This window comes from Athene noctua, chromosome 5, assembly GCF_965140245.1.
Source record: "Athene noctua chromosome 5, bAthNoc1.hap1.1, whole genome shotgun sequence".
NCBI classification, from domain to species: Eukaryota; Metazoa; Chordata; class Aves; order Strigiformes; family Strigidae; genus Athene; species Athene noctua.
Window position 1 is genome coordinate 16,223,344 of NC_134041.1, and position 25,005 is coordinate 16,248,348.

The 25,005-nt window shown below is 36.1% G+C and overlaps 1 protein-coding gene across 11 annotated transcripts in view; it reads right to left on the bottom strand.

The window, feature by feature from the left end:
- The window catches only part of TTLL7 (tubulin tyrosine ligase like 7), a 75,429-nt gene that overhangs the window by 11,856 nt on the left and 38,568 nt on the right, over nucleotides 1–25,005 (bottom strand). For 9 of the 11 annotated variants that reach the window (XR_012633677.1, XM_074906479.1, XM_074906481.1 and 6 more), the window contains 10 exons: nucleotides 19,461–19,555; nucleotides 18,641–18,788; nucleotides 18,484–18,557; nucleotides 15,401–15,536; nucleotides 14,506–14,592; nucleotides 9,964–10,159; nucleotides 8,672–8,952; nucleotides 7,367–7,423; nucleotides 5,732–5,866; nucleotides 3,205–3,285 (listed from right to left, as the gene is read on the bottom strand). Coding sequence is in view for 10 of the 11 variants with exons in the window: in XM_074906479.1 (XP_074762580.1) it covers nucleotides 3,205–3,285; nucleotides 5,732–5,866; nucleotides 7,367–7,423; nucleotides 8,672–8,952; nucleotides 9,964–10,159; nucleotides 14,506–14,592; nucleotides 15,401–15,536; nucleotides 18,484–18,557; nucleotides 18,641–18,788; nucleotides 19,461–19,555 (1,290 nt within the window). In the remaining variant the exon portion in view is untranslated. The remainder of the gene's footprint in view (nucleotides 1–3,204; nucleotides 3,286–5,731; nucleotides 5,867–7,366; nucleotides 7,424–8,671; nucleotides 8,953–9,963; nucleotides 10,160–14,505; nucleotides 14,593–15,400; nucleotides 15,537–18,483; nucleotides 18,558–18,640; nucleotides 18,789–19,460; nucleotides 19,556–25,005) is intronic. The other 2 variants (XM_074906484.1, XM_074906485.1) reach the window with 1 other exon arrangement.

The following is a 25,005-nucleotide window of genomic DNA, read 5'->3' on the forward strand; positions in this document are numbered from 1 at the left end:
CCCTGAAGGAAAAAAAAAAAACCCAAACCACAACATTTTCTTGCTGGTTTTACTCTGTTTATATTGTCAATACGCCAGAGGGGGAAATGTCCCAGTTACTTGTTCTTAATTTGCAACCATGGCCTCAATCATCCATTTAAGAAAAGGACAAGGCATTGCAGAAGAGCTGGAACTTCATGAAACCTACATCCACATTTTTCTAAGTTAATTTCCTTAGTTTGCCTCCATCTTTCTCTTTACTTCAATATACATCATTTACCTTAACATAACCAATTATCTAGGTGTAACAGAACAAGATGTTATGAAAGAGCATATTCAAAACCCTCTGGTAACCATCAAAATACTTTTAAAGCAATTATATAAAGTGATGTAACATGAAGCAGTCACAACTCCTCCCATACAAATGTCTCTTTTTCCTTAAAGTCTTGGGAGACTAAATTTCATTCTAGCACATATTGATTTCATCGGTTTACTCTCAACTTGCATCTAAATGACTCCTGTACCTCTGCTTTAATGCCAGAATATTACACACTAAGAATATGAGCAGAAATCTAATTTTTCTACATCATGCTGGATAACTGTTAAGCAAATATAGCTGTCAAGTATAAACACTGTGAAATCTAGTACATTGCCCAGCTATTTTCTTCTTGTGTTAGAATTTCCCAGGAAGTATAGTGAAGGGGACTGAGTTTCTGTTTTGCATTTCACAAAGTTGCAGAAGGTACCTTTGAGACAGATTCCTTACTTAGCATAAATATTCTCCACCTTGAGCTCATTTCTCCTTTACCCACCTCATTGGAATATAAAACATACTTCTTTCAAATCAACGAAAGCTTACACATTTGGCAGTCCTCAGCTGCAATGTCATTGTCAAAGTTAATCCGTTTTTATAAACTACCCTTCTAAGAATAACTATCTGATTGCTTGAAGGGATTGAGGTTAAAAGCAGTTTAAAAAAAAAGGTAAATCATTTCCAGTGCAAGCAAAGATGAAGGGCCCACTAGTGCTTCAGGAATTATAAGTCTCCAAAGTTGTAAAAGATGTCCTCACATGAAGAGCAAAGAAATGCACATTTCTGATTGTGCAGTTTTTGCTAACAACTACCTAGCCTATCAACCTGCATCATCCTGACTTTGTATGTGTACCCTTGGTTTTACATGACTATCAGTCAAATAAAGGACAGAACCGCCCTTTATTGTAGGCCTTCTGACTGCTTAAAGGAGAAAATTCTGACTGGACTAATAAAAAAAAAAAAGTAGTAAAAAAACCCAGGTAAATTAACCAGATGGCCAAAAGGATCTTAGGAAGGGCAGTTGAAGAATGTGTAATAAACAGCCTCAGTTCCTCAAAGAGCAGATTTCTCACTCTCCCTGTGGCAATTCCTTCCCATAGTTCTGGGGAATGACCTATGGGGAAGGGTTGAAAGAGACACGTTAACCAGTCTTGTGTGAAACCCTTGTATCTCAGTTGCAACAATGGGCTCAATCTGGTGACACTTCTTCCCACACTTGTGGCATCACAGATTAAAGAAATCAATTCTAGCAACACATCAACCACCAGTTCCAACTGTCCCAAAGTTTTCTGCTGAGAAAATGAGACCTCCTTTGCAGCAGCAGTGTGACTTTTGGGCCCTGTTATCTATGCATGTATGTATGTGTCTGTCTCTTCCATCACTGTTTTCTACAAGCCCCCACTAAGACTCTATCGGGTTGTAGGCAAAAGGCTACAACTGCCATATGCACACAATGGAAAAGATTTATGTGCATGTATATTGGGATTACAGCAGTAATTAAAAAGAAATAAGAGATCATTTTAAGCAAAGGACGACACAGCAGAACAGCTGTAGAGGTCAAACAAAAAATGACACCATTTCAGCCAATTAAGTTGGTTGCTCTACCGACTCCTGTCAATGGCACAAGAAATAATTCTGCTAAATAATAGATCTGTGCTGCCATTTCACATGGTTTGAGAAGAATTTTGATTAAATTATAGCCTCTTACATTTCCAAGTTCTTCTTCAGTTTGTCATGCCTAATTTAGTTTTAGAAAGCCGTGTGGACTCATACTCCATTTAATATCTGAACTTAACTTGAATAAATATATTTCTATCATATGACATCACATTAAATGGACATGTGCTCTTTGTCCACTAAGAAAATACAAGCATTTAATGCAATTCCAACAAAATACAATTTGAAAGACTGAGGATCATACTTCTGATTTTATAAAAAGTAATTTGAGATGAGGATCTGAAATCTTTCTTCCATTCTTCTATAACAATTTAACAACCTATTCCAATTACAGTATTTATCATATATGCAGCATTTTGATTTAGTTAGTTTCTTTTATGGTCCATAAAAATAGATTGTGAAACTGAGACACACAGAGATTAAATACCTGGACCTGATATCTAATCCACATAATGTCAGTGACCGAGGCAGAGAAAGACCCAAAATACTGCTTTAGGGGCATCAAAGTATTAATAACATATAATTTCTGCTACAATAAGGAAAATAAATATTACACTGGGAAGATGGTTTTGACTGATACATGACATACAGATATGAGTCACATACTATTGTATGTCAGGTTTTAAACAGATTAATAACTCTCTAGATTCTGTGTAAAACAGTAGCTCCTAGAAAGCAGATGAGCGAAGACAGAATAATAAACAAATATAGTTAGTCCTTTGCAAGACTAAACCTGTTGGGTGAACATTATAACAATGTCAGTAATCTTTGCGTGGCAGGTCTATTTTTTATTCAACAAGATCTATTGCAATACTGTGGATCAAAGGCTCAAATAACCAAGTGCAATACCACTAACTCTAATGAAGTTTCAATGTGCCTGGTCTGAAACTGCTGATTGGTTTATCCCTTATCAATCAAATCTGCTGAATCAATACACTTCTAAGAATGTTTGCTAAAAATCAGGTATGTAACCACTAATCATTTATTTGTTTGCTTTTCTTTCAGCAGACTAAGTTTTTAAGAAATTCCTTTTGAAATTATATTCCAGGATAATTATGCTTATCTAAATATGGAGCAACATGATTTCCTGCAATGGAATTAATATATATATATATTAGTATTAATAGCCAGTATTTTAGCATCAAGTCACTCTCAGCTACTGCTAAACATCAGTAGAAACAATGCTACGCATCTACTTCAGAGGGTCTACAGAAAATGAAAAATATGTCACTTACTTTTCGTTGCTTTACAGAATCCAGTTTTACCAACCAATAGGATGCCACTTTTGTTTTATGATACTTCCAATTATCCATAATCTGTAGTCATTGCAAAACACAAGATAAAAGAAATACACATAAAAATAACTGAAAGCTGGCATTTCATTAATGAGCATTTCTAATGCTAAATAGTGTGAGCATCAAAGACCCCGGTGAAAAGAACTGTTCTCTAAAAGAAATAGAAATATACTTGCAAATTTATGTGGGGGAACACCTGCAAAGACATATTCAATGTTTCAGTTTAATCCTACCCTCTTAATGTTTCAGTTTAATCCTACCCTCTTTTCCACCTGATAATGACAGTTGTATGCTACAGAGCAAACAGAAATTTGTCTTGATTGACTCAGCTCATATTCCATGAACACAGTGATAAGTTCAATAATGCATAGCTGTTAATATATTTAAATAGTGAAGGGTTTTTGCTGCATAAAGGACATCAGACATACCTTGAAACCATCCTTTCTATAAATGATCATATATGAACTGCAATACTCTCCTTTTATGATGTCTAAATGCTACCTAAATAACTCAAGCTGTGAACATACGTTTTATTTTCATTTTGTTATTTTACCTTTCTATTCCATTCCAGACCTACAACAAGTTCTGCCTCACTGACAACTAATATACTATTACTTGTTTCCTTACACAACAAAATATTGTTTCCCCATCAGAAACTGGTTAAAAAACAGACAAATTTATAAAGGAAATCTGCAATAAAAAAGTGCATTTATAGCCATGCTAACATTGTATGAGAAAGCACCACTAGATGGAGTCCATACACACACATGCTCCCATACGTACATAAATGTAAACACACTGTCACAAGTCTGCAAGAGAAAATGTAATGAAGCATTTTATTTCTGCTTCTAAAATGAGAAACTCGAATTAGTTATGAATGCTATCCTCCAGAATCATCCAAATCAACCATCATTACAGGAGAATTCCTTTCCACTGTGATGTAGTTGCACAGACTTGGGAAAGAGTGGCTGGAGAGCTGCCAGTCAGAGAGGGACCTGGGGGTGTTGATTGACAGCCGGCTGAACAGGAGCCAGCAGTGTGCCCAGGTGGCCAAGAAGGCCAATGGCATCCTGGCTTGTGTCAGCAATAGCGTGGCCAGCAGGGACAGGGAAGGGATCTGACCCCTGTACTCGGCACTGGTGAGGCCGCACCTCGATTCCTGTGTTCAGTTTTGGGCCCCTCACTACAAAAAGGACATTGAATGACTCGAGCATGTCCAGAGAAGGGCAATGAAGCTGGTGCAGGGTCTGGAGCACAGGTCGTACAGGGAGCGGCTGAGGGAACTGGGGGTGTTTAGTCTGGAGAAGAGGAGGCTGAGGGGAGACCTCATCGCCCTCTACAGCTCCCTGAAAGGAGGTTGCAGAGAGCTGGGGATGAGTCTCTTTAACCAAGTAGTAAGTGATAGGACAAGAGGTAATGGCCTAAAGTTGCACCAGGGGAGGTTTAGACTAGATGTCAGGAAGTATTTCTTTCCAGAAGGGGTTGTTAGGTGTTGGAATGGGCTGCCCAGGGAGGTGGTGGAGTCCCCATCCCTGGAGGGGTTTAAGAGTCGGGTTGGCATAGCGCTGAGGGATGTGGTGTAGTTGGGAACTGTCAGTGCGAGGTTAACGGTTGGACTGGATGGTCTTCAAGGTCTTTTCTAACCTAGACAACTCTGTGATTCTGTGATATTACTAGAGACATATCATTTTGGAAGCTCACAGAGCAAAGGACATTTCCAACCAGATAATGAACTAGATGAATTTTAACATACTGTGGACTGTACTTACTACATCAGAATATAGGTGTTAAATCACTAGACCCCTCCATATTTCTACTAGACTGAGAAAATAATTTCTATATTCTTTTTTTTTTTTCCTTTCCAAGCTGATGTTAGTTTCTTTGCGCTAGATAATTAAAAGGGATTTAGATACAATGTATTTTCGGCTTATATACCTTAATATTAGGTGTTGCTTTTTAATTGTCCTTTAGATTGGGCATTGTTTCACATGTCTCTGATACCAAATTATGAGGCTCAGGACAACAATGGATGTAAGAAAGGGTAAACTGGCAGACTAGAAGAGCCAAAAAGGTTGTGACATGTTCTTTATGACTAGAAAAGTTCCAGTTTGCCTTGCAGCATATCATTCTGAATTCTCTAGTATGCCTGTTCAAGAGCAAGTCAAACACGTCAGGATCTACAATAACAATATCAGATGAAATATGAATTGTAACATTCTCCTTAGCTTACTTAAAAAGTCTGAACTTTCTCCACAATGAAAAACTGAATTTTCCTAACCTTCCTGATTGTTTCTCATTTATTTTATAAAGACATAGAAACATTTTCAGTGCTGCACTAAGCTTTTGAAATCTTGAATTATCCTGAGTTTTGGAAGTTTTAAGGCCACAGGAGGTCATGAATCCTAAACTGAACTTTACACTTTCCTTTGTTTTAGTAGTCTATTACTCTTCTTTCTTATTTACTTACATCTTCTATAATTAATTCTGATTCTTCATCTGTTTTTCCTGGGAACTTCATTCTCATGTCATTAATAATCAGAAGAGTCTCTTTTGTCAAAGCAACTTCTTGCTCCTTTGTTTTCTGCTGCAGCAAAGACTCACTCTAAAAACCAATATGAAGCAGAGGAAAAATTTCAGGTGTGACATTAGATCACATTACAAAGATGTTTCCTTGACAAAAATAAATTCTAAATATGGTGAAATAAAATGTATTATTAAAGGGTATAGACATATTATCTAATACATAACTAATATACACTCATATATCTTGTACACAAATGCATCACCATTACTTATGGTTGTCAAGCAATTCAAGAAAAACAGTTGAAATGTAAGTTTGTTTAACAGAATAAACAAGTATATAGTCGATAACTAATATGCCCACCATTTAAAATATAAATTTGAAATCTAGATAACAGACCTTGAATTTAAATTCAACATAATGAAAAAAATATTAGTCTAAAAACTCTTTCAGTTCTTCACTGCAACAATTTAACAGAAACTGCCAATTAGACGTCATTGTGACAAGACTTCAGGAAGCATTTGCTCCTACTCTGGTCAGTGGTGGCTTTGACAGTGCCTTTGACCGTCCAGGATTTTGTTTAAAGTATCAGTGCTTTTTATAGCAACACCAGCTTGAATTCCTACAGTGTCTGTGTAAGACTATCCCTGGAGGGTTTGGGGATTTTCTTTAAATCTTAGACACTAGTTAGACGTATTTCAGATCCTCGTTCTTTACTTTTGCATTTGCAAGACTAAGTAGGCTTAATTTCATGTTATTTCAAGAGTGAAATTCAGAATTTTTAGACATTTCTACATCTTGGTATAAGAACTACAATACTTACTCAAGGCTATTTTTGCTTAAGTAAGTGATAAATCCAAGCATAACAAAATATTTTGCTATATGATACATAATAATGTGGCTGAAATAAGATAGCAAACATTTCCAAATCCATTTTTGTTTGTAACTGCTGTAATAATATGTCTGTAATTCACAACTGTAAATGGCTTATTATAAACTTAGCTTCCATACCTTTAGAACATTTGGATCTCAGCAGCCTCCAAAAATGGCAATATACTACTCTTTTCTTGCCTAAAGGATAAACTAATACTTCATCATGCACAAATTTTTTCTTCTTAGTAAGTTACAGTTTATCAATTTTCATTTTATTCTAGGAGTAATATATAGTATATTATTCTTAGTTGCAAAAATAATTATGAACAGAGTTCCATTCACAATACAGTGCTAAATTATGAGTAGTTCCTATCCATTCTGTAATTTTATTCACATTATTTTAAGAAGCGTGACCTAAGCTCTGTCACCCAACATAATTGTTCTGCATATCAAGATCGTTTCTGTGGTGGAGCTTTCTCAATGAAAAAGAGAGTATGGTTACTTACTAATGTTAATTTAAGTGAGTAGCCCATTTTTAATGTCAGATGGTAAGAGACTGTTTTTAATCTTTCAGTAATTTGTATTTGATATAAAGTTAATGTGAATAGAAAAATCTACATTAGCCCTGTCTCATTAAACTCTCAGAGTACATCTTGATGATAAAAGGGTACTTTTTAAACTTGAGATAGCTAATGTGATAAAAAATACCTTGAACACGTTGCAGTGAAGACACAATCTTAATGTCTTTCCAATTCTATTAGCTGACTTTAGAGATGGAAAACCATGTTAAGGAGTATTTCACAAGATGTCAGCACACAACTTTTAAAGGATCCTTTTCCATCATTTAGACAAAACCTCACAGGCAAAACAGACAATGAGTGTTCTACCAGATAAAAATGATGATTAGAGATAGTAAATACTACAAAGCAAGTTAATTAGCATTATGAAAGGATTTCTGACAAAGCTCACCACAATAGAGAAAGGTGCAAATATGAGTTAAAAGTGCCAATTTGTTTTTCCCTATCTCCAGATGAATTATTTAGGTGATGAAATATATAGGTCAGGCACCAAATTATGAATGGAAACAGACTGGCACCAGCACATAGTACAATACTGAATGAAGCTGGGGATTGATCCCATCAAATGCTACCTAGGGATAAGTGGATATGCAGTCCATCATGCAAACACAAAAGAAGAAATGCCTGGACTGTAAAGGAGATACCAGAGAGGATGACAGTTCAATCACAAAAGAAAAAAATGTATTGTTCAGAAGTACATTGTAAAATTACAACTAACCACACAAATTCTAAACAGCTAAAGGTGTTTCATGTGATCTATTTATTCAATTATTTATTTAGCTAGACTGCCTGAGTATAAATGCTTGTCTGTCTCAGGGACTGGCTTCAAAATAAAAGAAGTTTTATCTTCACTTTAAAAAAAAAAAGATGGCGTCTGAGACACACTGCAGTGGCAGATCCTAAAGACAAGAACTATCTATAAATTTTAAATTGTTCACTTTGGAAGCAGAGCTCTACTGCAGTGGTATAGTGTATGCAAAATAGGTACAGTAGGTTGAAAATTAATTACACCTTCTTCTACAACGAACACCCATACAAAGTCTTATTAATGTTTTATTCTGGTACAATGTATTTACCCTTGGAGTATATACTGGTTTTGAAATATTAATGCATTTGTTACTGTAAAGATTTTGAAGGTAGGTACATCCTTATTTCAGCAGTCTCCAAATCACAGAAACTTTTAAAGAAAGGTAAAAACTCTTTCTATCCTCAAAAAACTGTTTAGGAGAGAATGTTTCCCAGTCACAAAAACTCTGAGATTCTACATTCTATCTACATTCTTACAAAATGTGACATCTGTACTGCTGCACCAGAAACACTGAAACATCACAAGTTTTTTACCTCAAGTTTTCTGACACTTTAAAAATTAGTAAGGTATTTATTGAGTATTAGAGAAATGCAACACATTTTGGATGAAACTGCTGTGTTAACTCACCCCCGAAGAGTTCATAGTTCCCATGCTGGGTGTCTGAGAGACTCTGGCCGAAGATGGGCTACGATTTAAAGAATGCGATCTATTCACCGAGGACGCACGTTGGATTTGCAGAGATGCTTTGGCTGAAAAGGGACGTTGTTCAGCTGCCTGTGACTGCATAGTCAATACTGATATTGAACGAGGGCAGCTTACAGAACGCCTTATTGGACCTGTGGATGATGTGGGAGATGAATATAATGGAGATTTGATGTTTTTAATTGAAGGTTTCCAGTTCATTCTACCTGCAGACAAATTAAATGAACAATGTAAGTATTTATTATTCTCACCCATTTTTTCAGTCTTTGTAACTAACAGCATATACGACCAACATTTGTGCACATATATCGTACTGTAATGTATGTTGACTAATAACAATACATGTAGCAGTCAGTCATGTCAGATCCCTTAATAATACATACTTTACATACTCTGTAAGAATATTTATTTCTTCCTTGTAGTCAGCTTTAATCAGGTAGACTCCAGTCCTCTATAACATGCATCAGCTTTATGACAGAGTACATATGCCCTATAGGTCAAAAAGTGTGCAGCTACTGCGTGTGACTTCCTGACTGTAAGAATATGCAAGCAGGAGAGAAAATTTGGTTAATGGATCCCATATTTGGAGATCTGGTGTCCCTCATCTGCTTCTGCACAGCCATACAGTTTTTTAATTCAGCCTTCTGCTAAATAAAGGATGTTGCTATGAAAACTAAAGTTTTAGAAGCAGCATTATATGTGTGCAATTACATGATGAAATTTGAGACAAGACACTGCTAAAACAAAAAATCACCACAGAACAATGCTCTGCAGCAAACAAGAAACCAATCACAAAAAGAAATCTGTGCAGGGATCTCATCTGGAATATATTACCTTCTCTATGTCTCCAAATACATTACTTTATCTTTTCTATATTCCAGCAAATTCAAGCATAATACGACTACCTTTTACAGGGAAAAAAATAATAATCTGCTCAAAAAAAAATAAATCTAAAAGCAAAGAGGAACATTCACACCTTTTCCAAATGTAGCCCAGGTTTATTTTTCTCTCTAGCGTTCTTGACAATACAATATTCATTTTTTACTTTTTTTAAAATGCATTTTCATTGATTTAGAAAAGATTTTAAAGAAGATGAAACCAGCAAACCAGCGTTTAACCCTGAGTTACAAATATTGATACACTATAAAATACTGAAACATTTTACATAATTCATTTTGAATGCCAAACTTACTTGGAAAAGTGATCATTTAACTTACCTGATCGTTCCAAAGATTTGTATTTATTTTCTTCAAGATCATATGAAACTCTTTTCTCTTTTTTTTCATTGTGATCTTCCTTCTCAGTTTCTTCTCCCGATTCTGACATACTGCTACTGCTATCACAGCTACTATCACTATTGTAGTTCTTAAGTTTTCTTAAGGGCTGTGAACTTTCTGGCATTGAACACAAGGGCTAAAGAAAAAACACCCAAGACATTGAATTCCTTCATAATGCCAAAAGAACACTTTAGTATCACACTAGGTTCCTGATTCAGGCAGGTTCATTTGTACTTATTTAAACCCTCTCAAATTAGATTGGAAGTTTGTCCTTAATTTTAGAATAAATGCTTAAATGTTTCATGAAATTCACTACACAGTAATCCTGATCTCTCTCAGATGAAGAGCAGCATAATACAGTAAAGGGGAAAAAGAACTGTTTTATTTCAGCTATGACTTACACTACCAGACATACTGAATTATCGTTTGAGATCATAAATCAAGTGATACAGAATAACATTTACAATCAGTTTCAATCCCTCACTGATATTTGCAGTAACTGAAGCTATAGTTTAATAGTGACCAACATCAAGTAAAGAGATACATCAGGGAACTCTGGCTGGTATACTTCTGAAAGTGATTGATTCACATCCTGAATAAAGCAGAAACTGGAAGAACATAGCAAGCTATGCTAGGTGTATTTGGTGTCCCATATCAGATGGGATTCAGTGTCATTAGGTAATTAATCTTGTGCTATTACTAAGGATACTGGGAGACAAAAATCAGAAAGTATGAGACAGAGAAACTGATGCAAGAACAGAAACTACAAATGAAAATTTTCCTTCTTCCATCTACCATCAGGCAGACAAGAAAAATGCACTATCCTCCATTATATCTATTACCTTAAGGAAGTTCATATGGTCATTTTTTTTCCCCTACACATTTTCTTTCTAGTAACTGTCACTTATAAGAAGCTATGGTGATGGCCTCATCTTCCTAGTCATCTAATGGACTGCAATTAAAACTCAGATTTAAAAATATTAGTATCATGATTTCTGAACATATTTTGAGTGAGAGTGAAATAAAAGAACTCTTGGGATGAATTTAAATTACCCTGTTATCTTAGCGTAATGTAATGCACCAAGATCTGTTGTGAAGGACAATAGAAAAAAGCCCCAAACACACTGTTCCTACAAGATACACTTAATAATTAAACATATGCTACCTGAACTTCTATTCCAGGGAAGGAAGGAAAGAGATTTCTGCCACTAACTTAGAAGTGAGAGCATCTTTATGCAAGCGCAAACTCTTAGACCAGATAAGGAAGAGTTGAAGAAAATTCCATTGAAGAGAGCCCTGGCAATTGTTCAGTAACACAAATACTATTTTGATATCTACCTACCTGCCAAAAGGACAAATTAAGGTGCCTCAACACTTATTGCTTTCTCGGACACAGCTGTCCTAATCATGAAATGCTGTGTATCACAGGTATATTGATCAGACATTCCTGATTTATATTATACAGGGTATAATAAACATTTTCAATCAAAACTCACAGGGGCTTTAAGGTAGATCTCATTGCCACTTACCATATGCATGTTCCTCACACATTCTACAATAAACAGTAAGAACATCCTGACCAAGACTTCACATCAATTAACAAAGAATAAAAAGGTCAATGAAATTACAAAAAAGCAATAATGCTAAACAATAGCTAGATCTGGGTTTAAACTGATCTGTTAAAGTAAGATATGTTTGATTGCTTGGCAATTCTCATCACCTTGATTTTTCCCCCTTATGCTAACCTGATTTTTCCTTGATTAAACTCATCTGATTTTATATCAGAAGAATAAAAATAAAAGAAATTGCTCATGTCCTCTAAAATATCTGTTATTTCCTTAGTTCTTTTTCCTGCACAAACAGGTGCAATGTAGTAAACATGAGTAAACCTTAGTGTGTAAGTATAAGGTGCCCTCTAGAGGCTACAAATAAACCAGACATTTCCAGAATGTATTTCTCAATTTAAGAAGAATTCAGTAACGTTTTAATCGCAGGCAAAAATGCCTTCATTCCGGGAAATTCTTGACTTGTTTTCTACTCTGAGCTCCTAATCACATTCAGATAAAAATAAGGCTGAAACTCGTAGCAAATATGGAATAGTTGTTACATGCAAAATTTATACACACACACACACCCCTCAGAGAAATATATATATGTACATATTAATGCATATGTCTACATATGTTTCTGTGTATGGAGGAGGATGAGGAGGAAAAAAAACCTTCTCCTAACTATTCCAGCTGTTCTGTACCTAATTTTCTGAGTCATGACTGCTCCTTTTTCTGAGAAACAGAGTGTGTCCAAGGCAGAGCATCTGACCTCCTAACAGTAGCTTCTGTCAGCAGTTCAGACACTGATGTTTAAGGGAGGACAGAACTTTATGACCTTCTGAAAGAACCTTTCATGTGGGTAACATGACATGAAAAGTACTGTTCCCTCACGTTTGTTTTGTCTATTAGATCTTGCTTGTTAGCTTTTTGATATGTTAATGGGTCGCTATTTGTGGGATTTCATGACCACAAGAAGATGAGTCTTACAGCTGGATTATTCTCTCACTTGATAGATTGACAGGCAATAATAAATTATACTGCCCACCTCACTCACCAGATTTCTATACAGATATATATTTAGATACTACGTATCTCATAACAGACCCTTTACAGAAAGGGGGCCAATCAAATGCACATTATTAGCCATATGCACCTTACCCCTTACAGGAAAGAGGTGATGCTCTTTTGGTGAAAAGATACAAGGACCATCCGCAATGGGCATCTGTATTTCAAAGGGAGTGCATAGGATATTATGCAACCAGGGAAGTCTCCGGTCACATGACTTCACTGTAGGCATGGTTTAAATTATTGAGAAGTATATCAGGACCCTAAAAAAGATGCAGGAATAGAGATCCTGTACAGCATGAAGTGTGCACACTGCAAGAAAAAGAAACAATCTCCTTGGATAAGCTAACTTCATTGCCTTCCCTTTTGATGTCATCAATTTTATGGCAAGAAAGAGTGGGAATTTTGGTCATAAGCAATTCTTCCTTTCTCCTGTAAGTGCAAACAACACTTCGTTGGCAGAACAGCATGTAAACTATGGAATCCATTTGCCTGCTATAAAGGAAGACCATGTCATATAGTCTCACCCATAAATGGATCAAACTTCATCTTGAAACTAATTAAGAGAGGTTTCTCAATTTGGGTTCAGTACCCTATTAAATGTTTATGGCCTCCAGCTTGGGAATGGCTTTTGTGCAACCAGTGTAGAGACAGTATAGAGCAAGTCTGTGTGCATACAGTCAACCAGATAGATGTTCTCTGGGGGCTGCTGAGAAAAGATAGGCTTCTGGAAAAAGGAAAAACATGACTGAACTGTTAAACTTGAATTAAGTGACCCTGTGTTAAAGAACTGAAAACAAAACTTCAAGGAAAAGAATCCCTGAAGAATGTGGATTGAGAGTGTGTTGCTAGGGTGGACTCAATTTTTTTTTTCTTCTTTAATTGAATCCACCACCATTAAAGCACTAGCTCACAAAATCCCCGTATTTGTAATGGGCTTCCTGCAAATGTATTGTAATACCAGATTGGGTATGCAGATCTTCCTTCCAGTATGCACACCTATAATAAGATGTAGCTCTTTGGATTCTTGCACATACCCCTGCAAGCTCAGTAGAACTGTCAGTATTCATTTTATAAAGAAATGCCCAGATTTGTACACCATGTCATCAGAAACATAAAATGCTGTAAAAAAATGTAGATGTATCCATAAACAAATCCATCAGAGCTCAGGAACATGAATACAAATGTAGACTCTTCCAAGCAGACTTGATCTAAAATATTTTCAGGACATAAGAAACATACTTTAGCCAAGCCCCAACTATTTATCTTTACTGGCTTACAGAGATATGCAGTGTATTTAAGGCAAAGGCTTTTATGAACTATGCATACAACCAGAAAGCATCAAGCTAAAAATAATATACATTCACTTTAAAAGCAGTTTTTGGATACAAAACAGGCTTCAAGATATACTTGCTAAAAGGGTTGTACAGTAAGGAAGCTACAGATACATCACAGTCATAATTAATCCTTTGAGCTTCCACAGTGCCTTTTATCCCATGATCTCAAAATTCCTTAGCGGCACTAATCGATTAAAGATGAAAGCATTCTTTTGAGACAGGCTATGGATATAAAAATAATTTCACACACTGAAATCAAGTAATCTCTAGTACAACAGTTGTTGCCATGCACAATTCTTCAAAATAGTTTACAGAGGAAAAGAAGGATCTCATATCCAGGTAAAATTTTAATGGGATTTAGTTGGACAAATGGTAGTTATGCTTCTCTTCATACTTAAAAAAAAAAAAGCTAATGGCAGTTGGAGGAAGAAAACTTCCACTATTATCAGCTAGCTAATTTCCCCACTTAAAATTCTGAGATTACCTCTCTACAGACTGAAATAAAAATTTGGTACCTAAAACTCCAATACCTTAGGTCCTCGCTGCCTGGTGCATTTTCCCATTAGTTTTTCATCATCTATTTCACATTGCTCCAGAAGATCCAAAATGTCCTCCTCCTAGAAACAGGAATTTCACTACAATTATTTCAACGCCGGATATACCCATACCCTATCCTTCCAAAATTCAAGCACCAAGTGGTAGAAATTTGAGATTACTTTGATTAATAATTCCTGAAATAAAACCACAAATCCCTCCATGGGAGGATATAAAAGTATTTCTTCTGATGCATGCATCTCCACTTGCAATCCACATGAAATTAAAAGGTAAAATCAAGTCTTAACATTTATTGAAGATAAAAGTCTGAAGAACGTCTTGAACAAGATTTCTGTAAAAGTGCTGGATGATGTCAACTACAAAGATGGGAAATGCTTTCTCAGATTTCAAATTAAATCACATTAGTTGGTTATTTTAAATATAGCCATTTTCCTACTGTCTCTGACTATGTAAGCAGGCAATCAGGCAGAGTTTTTCTATGCCTTAAACTGGCGGAGCTGGTTTTATGATATCTCTCGTTTCAGTCCATACAAGTGGATGAATAGGCTGGGGACATTACTGGAGAAAGGAGGTGGCAATGACCAACTCAAAAGCAGAAAAGCAGTTTTTGCCAACCTCTGGTTTGGCCAGGGATACAGCTGAGGATCAGGGAAATGGTAAAGTAGCTTAAAGCCATCTAGTCTGTCTCCACCCTGCATCCACTGCAGTTCATCCAGATTCAAGGATGTGGCCCACAAGCTGCATAATGATGGAAACATTATCAAATGCTATTTATTAGCCATCACACATGATTATCATAAAACTAATCTACAAGGTCATGAATTCCAAGATCAATAACTCCTAAAGACAATACTTCTGGTGCTTCAGTACCTTCATTCTTTTTAAAGGGTTATTCATTTCCCGCTGAAGTGAAGCTGCTCTCCCAGCAAGAAATGTCTGGAAAGCAGTGGCTAACAAACTCTCATACTTTTCAAGTAATGTCTTATCATCAGGAGGGTAAATTCGCCTAAAATAGGGAAAAAAAAAATTGAGTTTAAGATAGAAGCTGAGCTACTTATCAAACACTAGGAACAAAAGTAATGCAGCTAATTCATGGTCTCTTCCATAATGCACACACATCCCATCTATAACAATTATATAATATCATAAAATGACATATACGATATGATATATACTCTGAACATTGCTCTCTAAATCTAATTCTAACTCACCGAATACATTCATGTCTAAACCAGCAATTAGCCAGTCAAAAGAAATACAATGCAGGTCATTCCAGAGATATACCAAAACTCAGTTTTGCAGTGATCTGAAATTTCAGTGGGTGTGAATGATGCATGCAGGTGTGAATGATTCATGAAATATTAACCAAATATTGCATGTAAAATTCAGAGCCACAAAATAATTTGTATTAGCAATAAAAGGACACAAAACAGTGAAAATCTAAGCAATTGCTTTGAGTTAATGGGCATGATGTAAATTAAAGATTGACTATGTACTGCACTTGATTGCTAAATACTCCAAATGAATGGAATCCTCCAATCAACAAGAAGAAACAGATACTATAAGAAAAAAAAAAATTCTGATACATGGATGTACAGGGTGACTGATTTTTCCATTAGAGCAGCTATGCCATTATTCTCTAAAATCACAGGTAAGGGGATTATGACAACATGAGAAGCAGGACTTAGTGATTTATTCATGCTCATCAAGCAACAATGGGCTTTGAAGAAAACCACTCCAATCCGTTTGTCATGAATGCCTGAAACACAGCCAGAAATGATGAAGGTGGAAGACTAATTTCTAATGTACTGTAAGGAGTAATCCATAAATTAATTCTGTCTGCACTGTGCAAAGCATAGATACCATTTATATACTGACTGGCATTATGTGACTTATGTTTTTGTGGATCTTTTGTGAACTCTTTACAAGGTTCTTTTTCCTTCCATTTTAGTCTTCTCCTTCTTGAAAAGGTATATTTAATGATGATTTTGTTGCAATTAAAAAAAAAGGATAGTTATGACCCCATCAGACTAAGGGCAGTTGTAGAGCAAACTGAAGATGGTTCCAGTTTGCATGAAACACCTGTAGGAGCTCTAATCTAGTTGCAGTCAACACTTTTTAATGGTGTTGATTCTACAGCTGAAAAAATGCCATATAACAATACCTTAAAGAAAGGATATTCATTTAAATATATGTAGAAATACACTGCAGCTAAAGGCCATTTCAAAGAGATATACATCCTTTTCAGTTCTTCATCAATTCACAGAAGCTTGAAAGCATGGCTCCTCCACTTTGACCACCCCAGAACTCCTACTGGAATCAGTGAGCTAGTTGTCCTTGCAGACAGACATGTGACTAAGCCAATTGCTGAGATGAAATCCATATATTAAATCAAAGCCTGCTGGGGTTGATTGAGGTTTCTCTGGATTTTTATTCACAAAGCAATATTACTTCATGCAGCAATACTAGCACTCAAAATTTCTATAATTCTATGGCAATGCCTGACAGAAGCTAGTCCTACTCTGCAGGAGAACATCACAAGCTAAAAATTCTGCATAATGCTCAGATAAAATTTCTCTGCATCTCTAGCCAAGATTCCTTTACTTCTCAGGTTCCACTGATTCTTCAGCCTTCCTGCAAACATTTGGTAATAAGAAAACACGAAGCTGTCCTGCCCTTTTACATGTGCACATGGCTCATGAACTGACACTTCACTGTTTCTTGAGGAAATATAATTTTTTTGTATTTTTATTGATTTACGTCAACCAAAAAGCTACATAAAGAGAACATTTGGCTCATTTCAGACAAGAAGTGAATAAGCAACCTACAGTGTGATCAGTTTAAAAGTTAGACTTTGAAGTTATTGAAAAAGCAAAATGTATTAAAGAATCACGATTTTTTTTTCTTATTGTTTAAGTAGAATGAAAAAAACCTGCTTCATTGTGGGTTTTTTTGGATATACTAGTTCTACATATGTCGAGAAAGGATGTAATTAAAACTGCGAATGTTACAAAGAAAGACTTCTTGTAGCAAAATGTTAATTGATCAAAAATTAAAATTTCACAGAAATGTCTATTTAAATGAGAACTTTACTGGGAATTATAGAACATCTGCTCAAAAAAAGCAGAAATGAAAAACAGCAGTTGAGGCATTATGACGAATTTGGAATAAGAGATGTGAACTCAGACATCCCATACCCTGAATGAATGTTATAAAGAGTGGGTAAATACTCTCATCATCTCTTCCCAGCCACACACCGCCCCCTTTCGCCAAATATTCATAGGCCTTCCTTTCACTTGTCATTGTAGCAAATATCAATAAATAATAAAAACATCATAAAACAAAAAACCTCTTGTTTTCTCACCTATTTCTATTATAGCCAACAAGTTAAAGCTTCCTTTTGAATGTATTTCACTAAGGAATTCGAAGATACTTACATTTAAGCATACTAAAATCCAAAATCAAAGTGCAGAAATATGAACACTTCAAATGCCATTCTATCAAAAATGATGGAAGCACCAACAAAGCTTTTGAACTTTTGGCAAACCTCATAGATCACATTCAGATTTATTTTTGTTTTATAGGGGAATACTCACTCACCTATATTGCCTGCCCCAGAGATAAGAATCATCGTATGAGATTACAGAACAGGTCCATAATGACAGTCATGGTTCTTGGTACGCTGGATGTGAACAATCATGTCTTTCAAGCAAACATCTTACACAAACACTAGGGTGACTGATGTCATATAAATTCTTAAGTGCATGCAAAAATTTAGAATAAAAATAAGAACTATCTGAAGAAAAACCTTACTACCTGGTGTACATGTATATATTTTCTACGAATGCCTACACATTTTTGATAGAAAATTATCATCTACCACAAATACTTGTTTCCATTACTCCTAAAGAATGCACTGAATACTTCATACTAATATAACCAGAAATAGTTACCTGTAGTTCCCCATGTGTCTATTTTCATGCTCCTCTTTAGAAATCTGTTTACGTACTTGTGCAAGTCTTTCCTTCTACAAATCAAGAAAATAAGACAGTTAAAACAAAGATAGCATAAGCCATGGACAAGAAACAGCACATTTTATTTCCTTCCTACCAGTTCTTCTTTTCTCCTTTCCAATGTGTGGCGCTGCTTCTCCCAGTCTGAGGAACCTGGCAACAGTTTTTTCATTGAACCTTGACCATACAGTCTTTTTTGAGCCTCAGCCTTCTGTTGAGCTAAATTTCTCCTTTTATCACTTGTCCTGAAACACAGATGATACTAAGATATGTCAATCCAATTCAGCTGAGATGAGATGCACTTTCATCTCAATTATATCATCTGTATTTTCCAGTCAGTCATGTGCGGTTTAGGATATAAAATTTGAATTGAACACTCATTAAGAATCTTTTTGTAAATATTAACTTTATGACTACAATATTTTAACACTTTAAGGCGTACTGTAATGACTCTGTACTAAAATTTAATGTACAAACATAATGGTATCTGTTTTCCTGAAGCATAGATTATTTTCCAACATACCCCAACTACAAAGTTTTCCTGTACAGGGGTACGGCTTTTGACTGTATGTGAAACTTTGGCCAAAGCAAATTTCCTGGCCACATGCCCACGAGTGCACTCATATCCCCACTTTGAGACCTGTTTGAAAAACCATTAAAAAAGAAAGCATGAAAATTACTATTACCACTCATTTTTTGCAAGCACATGAGCAAGAAAAAAAATTAAATTTGGGTTAATTTCAATAGGAAAACTGACAGCAATGGAAACATTTATATTTTGAAAATATGAAGGTGGAAAAAAAAGTCTTCATTTTCTCCTAGTCCAGTTCAAATTAAAAAATAATTAAAAAAAAAAAAAACCAAAAAAAAACAAAGCAACAGAGAGAGCCAAACTGAAGAAAAGAGGACAAGTTTACCGTATGTTGAGAAGCTTTAATGCATTTAGCAGAACGCCTTTTTTTACATCATAGTCTATTTTTTGATCAGTTCCAAAGCTTGGGGCACGATTAATCTGAAAAAACAAGATACAGAAGACTCAGGAACGTTCACATTCACGGGGAACACATCTATTGTAACAGGCTCTGGAAAAAACATTCTTTCTAATATAGCAGATTAAGAGAATACACGCCAAGAAGCTCATTTCCATTTGTATTGTTTAAAAAATAGAGCACTAAGTTTCACAGATACTGGGAAACAGGAGATGTACCTTCCAGCTACCAAGTTATCCAGACACTTACAATGAACACCATTCAAGTGCTGGCACTGTGAATCCAGTCTAATCTATTCTTTGTTGCTGCAACCTGAAAATTTACCATGCAAAGTGCTGTTAAAAACATTACAACAAACTATGTGTCATGTTATGATAGTCCAGCACATGAAGAGTTAAACTCTTTCCTAGTTCCCAGTCTGAAAGTAACTCTGAATACTTCTCTGAAAAGTAACAACTATATAAAGACAAAAATAAGCCGTAATTCGAGGTCTTCTCAAGTATATTTAAATAACTATTCAGCTACGCTTTACAGCAACACCTAGAGATCTAGCTTATTAAATCAGCACATAGTGTGAAAACATAAAATAATTAAGTCTTAGTAACAAAAACCTTATAAGCAAAGAATGGGATAAGAGATGAAAAACACTACCATAAATATAGAGGAACAAGGCAAATGTAACTGGGAATCAGTGAGACTAAATCACGTAGCCAGGAAACTCAACCAACCACCATATAACCACTGCCAAGCTTTGAAGCCCCTGCAGAACTTCAGTTTTTGGAAAGGTTTGAGGAGAGATAATGAAGTAGCCGTGTCAATATTTCTAGGAACACCTTCCAGGCTGGTATAAAAATTCATACGTGAACAATGGGTGCTAATGAGAAGCAGGAATCTCACCTCAACAGTGAAAGAGCAATGCTGGTTACAAAATGGGCAGATACTAGAATCACAGAATCATCTAGGTTGGAAAAGACCTTGAAGATCATTCAGCCCAACCATTAACCCAACGCTGACAGTTCCCAACTACACCACATCCCTCAGCGCTATGCCAACCCGACTCTTAAACCCCTCCAGGGATGGGGACTCCACCACCTCCCTGGGCAGCCCATTCCAACACCCAACAACCCCTTCTGGAAAGAAATACTTCCTGACATCTAGTCTAAACCTCCCCTGGTGCAACTTTAGGCCATTACCTCTTGTGCTATCGCTTACTACTTGGTTAAAGAGACTCATCCCCAGCTCTCTGCAACCTCCTTTCACAGGTAGCTGTAGAGGGCGATGAGGTCTCCCCTCTGCCTCCTCTTCTCCAGACTAAACCCCTCCAGTTCCCTCAGTAGCTCCTCATACAACCTGTGCTCCAGACCCTGCACCAGCTCCGTTGCCCTTCTCTGGACACGCTTGAGTCATTCAATGTCCTTTTTGTAGTGAGGGGCCCAAAACTGAACACAGGAATCGAGGGGCGGCCTCACCAGTGCCGAGTACAGGGGCAAAATCACTTCCCTGTCCCTGCTGGCCACGCTAGTGCTGACACAAGCCAGGATGCCATTGGCCCTCTTGGCCACCTGGGCACACTGCTGGCTCCTGTTCAGCCAGCTGTCAATCAATACTCCCAGGTCCCTCTCTGATTGGCATCTTTCCAGCTAAAGAGCTTCAGAACTGAAAAATAATACCTTGTGCCCCATGCAGATAAGAAGTGGGATGCAGTTAGTATGTTCAAAGCAGAGGGCAAAAGAGGTTCATTAAAACTGTAACACTTTAGATACATTAAAGCATCTTAGAGCCTCTACAGTCATGGGACAGAAATACTCAGGCTGGTGAGCCACCAACTGTCCTGTTGGTGAGTGTCAGATGACCCATCACCTATTCTTATATCCAAAGGGTGCCTTTTAGCTTTGAGAGTCAGCTTGTTTGCTGGTTTTGCAGACGGGCTGGCAAAGTGAGCAATGAGATCTGATGCTGAAGGAAAAATCACAAAAATTCAGCAGATACAGTGGAAAAGTGTATACATTTTCTTTTCTGGAAGACTTTCATCCAAATATTTAATTGACCAATGTTCTTAGACTGACCTGTTAAGCCTCCCATCACATAGGCAATTTTTTTTTCCTATACTGTATGTACTGATACAATACATACATTTATTGACATTCTTTTTTTTTTAAATGTGAATGTTCCACTTTCAGCTAAGCAAACATGTAAACATTCAGAGAAACAAACCCAAGGATTAAAAGCCAGTTCTCCCAACATTTCATTACAGAATAGTGGCAGTTGACAAGACCACAGACACACTGGTTCTCATTTTCAATATGAAGCTTAAACAAAACACTTTAACTAGAGCTGCATTGATTAAATACAGCTGATAACTGAAATAAGTTTGAAACATACTGATTTTGAGATACCGTATTGTCTAATCCAGGAAGGATTTATGTATGCTTAAAAACATATGCATGAAGATCCAATATGGAACCTTATGCTTCTGTCCAGGAAATACCTACGTACGCAAAAAGCTCACTGGACTGAAAACAGAGATATAAAATCAAGCCCCAACTTCTTAGTGAGGAGAAATGTTAGGTAGTGAACAAAATTATGTTTTGTGCAACGTATTGAATTTTTTAATGAACACGTGGCAACTAAAAATGTTCTACTTTGAAATAATGTTTTTTGCAATGCATTAAAAAACAGGTGAACAATCAGAAATGTATTACTAAAACTTCCACCAAACTAATTTCTAATTTTTTATGTACAATGAATCCATAAATCCAGTGAGACTGCAGTTAGATACAAGGACTTATCAGGAACATGTAGAACACTATGTTGGTCCAGTACTGAATTCCTAGAGATGCACAGAGACAGACTTACACAGCACTGAAGCACCCAACTTGAGAGCACACAAAAATGCAAACTGTTGTATTTATATTTAGTTTAGGTACTTCCTAGAGTTACAACAATTGGAAGTATAATAATTTGCATTAATAAAAATGTTATAAATATGCATTACTTATATGAGCACCAGTGAGAATTAACAGTGTGAGAAGTGTAAAATAATTTAAATGTTTCTCTCCTACAGGGTGAATTTTGCCAAAAAACTACATCTAGCTCTTCTGAACAAACAAAACCATACTGATTGTGTTTATTAAGCAGAAAGTTGAAGCAAGGTTAGGAAAGACACAAAAAGGCATTTCAAATGCTATTATGAGACATTACACAATCTCTCCACACTAAGGTTTCTGCCACTTTAATGCAGTCATTTAAGAGGCTGAAAAGCTATGGCATTCATAGTTAAAACTGGAGCATGCTGTATCACCTGCATCCTCAATTTTTTGACGTACCATTAATGACTAATGTTTGAAATCCCAATCCTGCTGTGACCTCAATCCTGAAGAGTAACTAGAGGGGCAGTAAAAACAGTGATACAGCTCTGGATAGCTACTGGCTTGGTGTAATATGTTTCAGGTAGCAGTAGATGCAGGTCCAGTACAAAAAAGATCCAAGCAACTGGTTACATCAGAAAGTTAAGAGACAGAAAGCAGGTGTGAATTTAAAGTTCATTAGGTATTCTGTACTAACTATCTGTGTGTATACTTAAACTGCCTCTTGATTTAGTGTGACTATGTGCAAGAACATGTCACAAACTTTTCACTTTAACCCTCTTGATCTGTTTCATACATCTCCCTTCTCACAACAGAAACTTCAAGTGACAGTTTTGACCACTGATCTTAAGTGTCAGCTAAAATGTTTACTTATCATTAAGTGTAGATGGAATTATGGGAGGTATACAAATAGGGAATATCTTCATCCAGCATTGCTACCCAATACTTTATAACCTGAACCCACTACATAATTCTCTGATGTGCAGAACCACCTATACTCAAGGTAAATCTGAAAGAAACTATAATTAAAATCACAAAACAAAGGGTTTAATCCACAAATAACATTTTTAGAGTAGAAAAGCCCTCTTCAATGCCAGAAAAAAAAAAAAAAGAAACATGCAGCAGATAATCTAATCTCCAGAGCATACAGATAATATGATCCCTGCAAAAGGCACAACTAAACCAGCTACCACAACATTTTACAGTCTCACCACACAATGCCTTTTCAATGCTCCACTCAGTTGTTCTCAGAGGTGGTTAATGCCTTTTTCCTTAACAGTGTCTTCATATTATAAACTACCTAGGACTTCACTCAGAGGAATAAAATAACTACATACTTAATTTAGATTAGTATCTTCTGTGATCAGCACTACTCTTAAACTAGCAGCTAACTGGTTGAATCTACCCATGACTGATTTTACACCATGAATTTAGGAGTTATGGCAGTGTTGGCATCACGCTTCTTTGGAGAAACTACCTTCAAAACTTCAAATTTTCTAATCTGTTGTATACAACAATGCACAGAAAAACTGCTTGATAAACACATTCAATATTTCTCTATATAGACTCCTGGACATAATGTTTCTTAAATCTATTCTTTTTACAATATCACAGATTTATCTCCCAAATATCTGCTTTACTGGTAATGATACTTTAGCTTCTTTACCTTCTATGACTTCAATAGCTATAGAACAGAACTGTCCACAGTAGTTTTTAATTCCTCCAACTAAAATCTTCAACTTTAGTTTCATAATTAAAATTTCACTGAATATAGCATATATAATTAATGAAACGGCTTGTAAGCACAGATGTTGTGTAGCTCAGTGTATTTCATAAATACATACTTGTCAGCAGAGGACCTCGTATCTGTAATGCTTAAATTAAGAAGCATAAATTGAAGTACCTCCTGTGAAGGCTCCCATCCACAGTTACATTTGCAAAGGATTCTGATTTTACAAAAATTAAACTCTGTATGTAAGATACATCATTTTCTTCTTCACCAAGACATGGGATAAATTTCAGTCTGGCATTTAACCTCTTTACCAAAGCAGTCAAAGAGCATATTCTCACCTCCCACTGCTGCAGCCTACTAACATGGAGTAGGAAAAGAAATTTTCCACTATCTGTCACACATACCTATTGAAAAGGCCTTTCAAATATAAAAGAAAGACTACGTGAATGACTTCATAAACCTAAAACCAACTGAATAAAATATTACATCCTTTCAATAACAGGGGTTTAATCTCTGTTCAATCTGTAGAACAGCATGAATGTTTTGGAAAGGATCTCATTCTTTATTAAGTGATTGAGATTGCCAATAGAATTCAAAAAGCGAAAGAACTTTATAAGCCATAAAAATTCTACTACACAGAATGCCCGTGTAGCTATCATTGAGGATGTCCTTGATTAGACACAATCATGAAGTTCACTCTAATCACACATTTTTAAACTTCACAAACTGTGAGAGTGCTAGCCACCTTTTTCTTAGCTTAAGCAGAAGGCTGGTTACCACAGAAGTTTAAATTAATACAAATCCAAGCTGTCATGCTCTGCCTACTTCACTGTCTTGGCAGTGGGGTTCACAGAGAGTAAGGAAGCTGATCCCA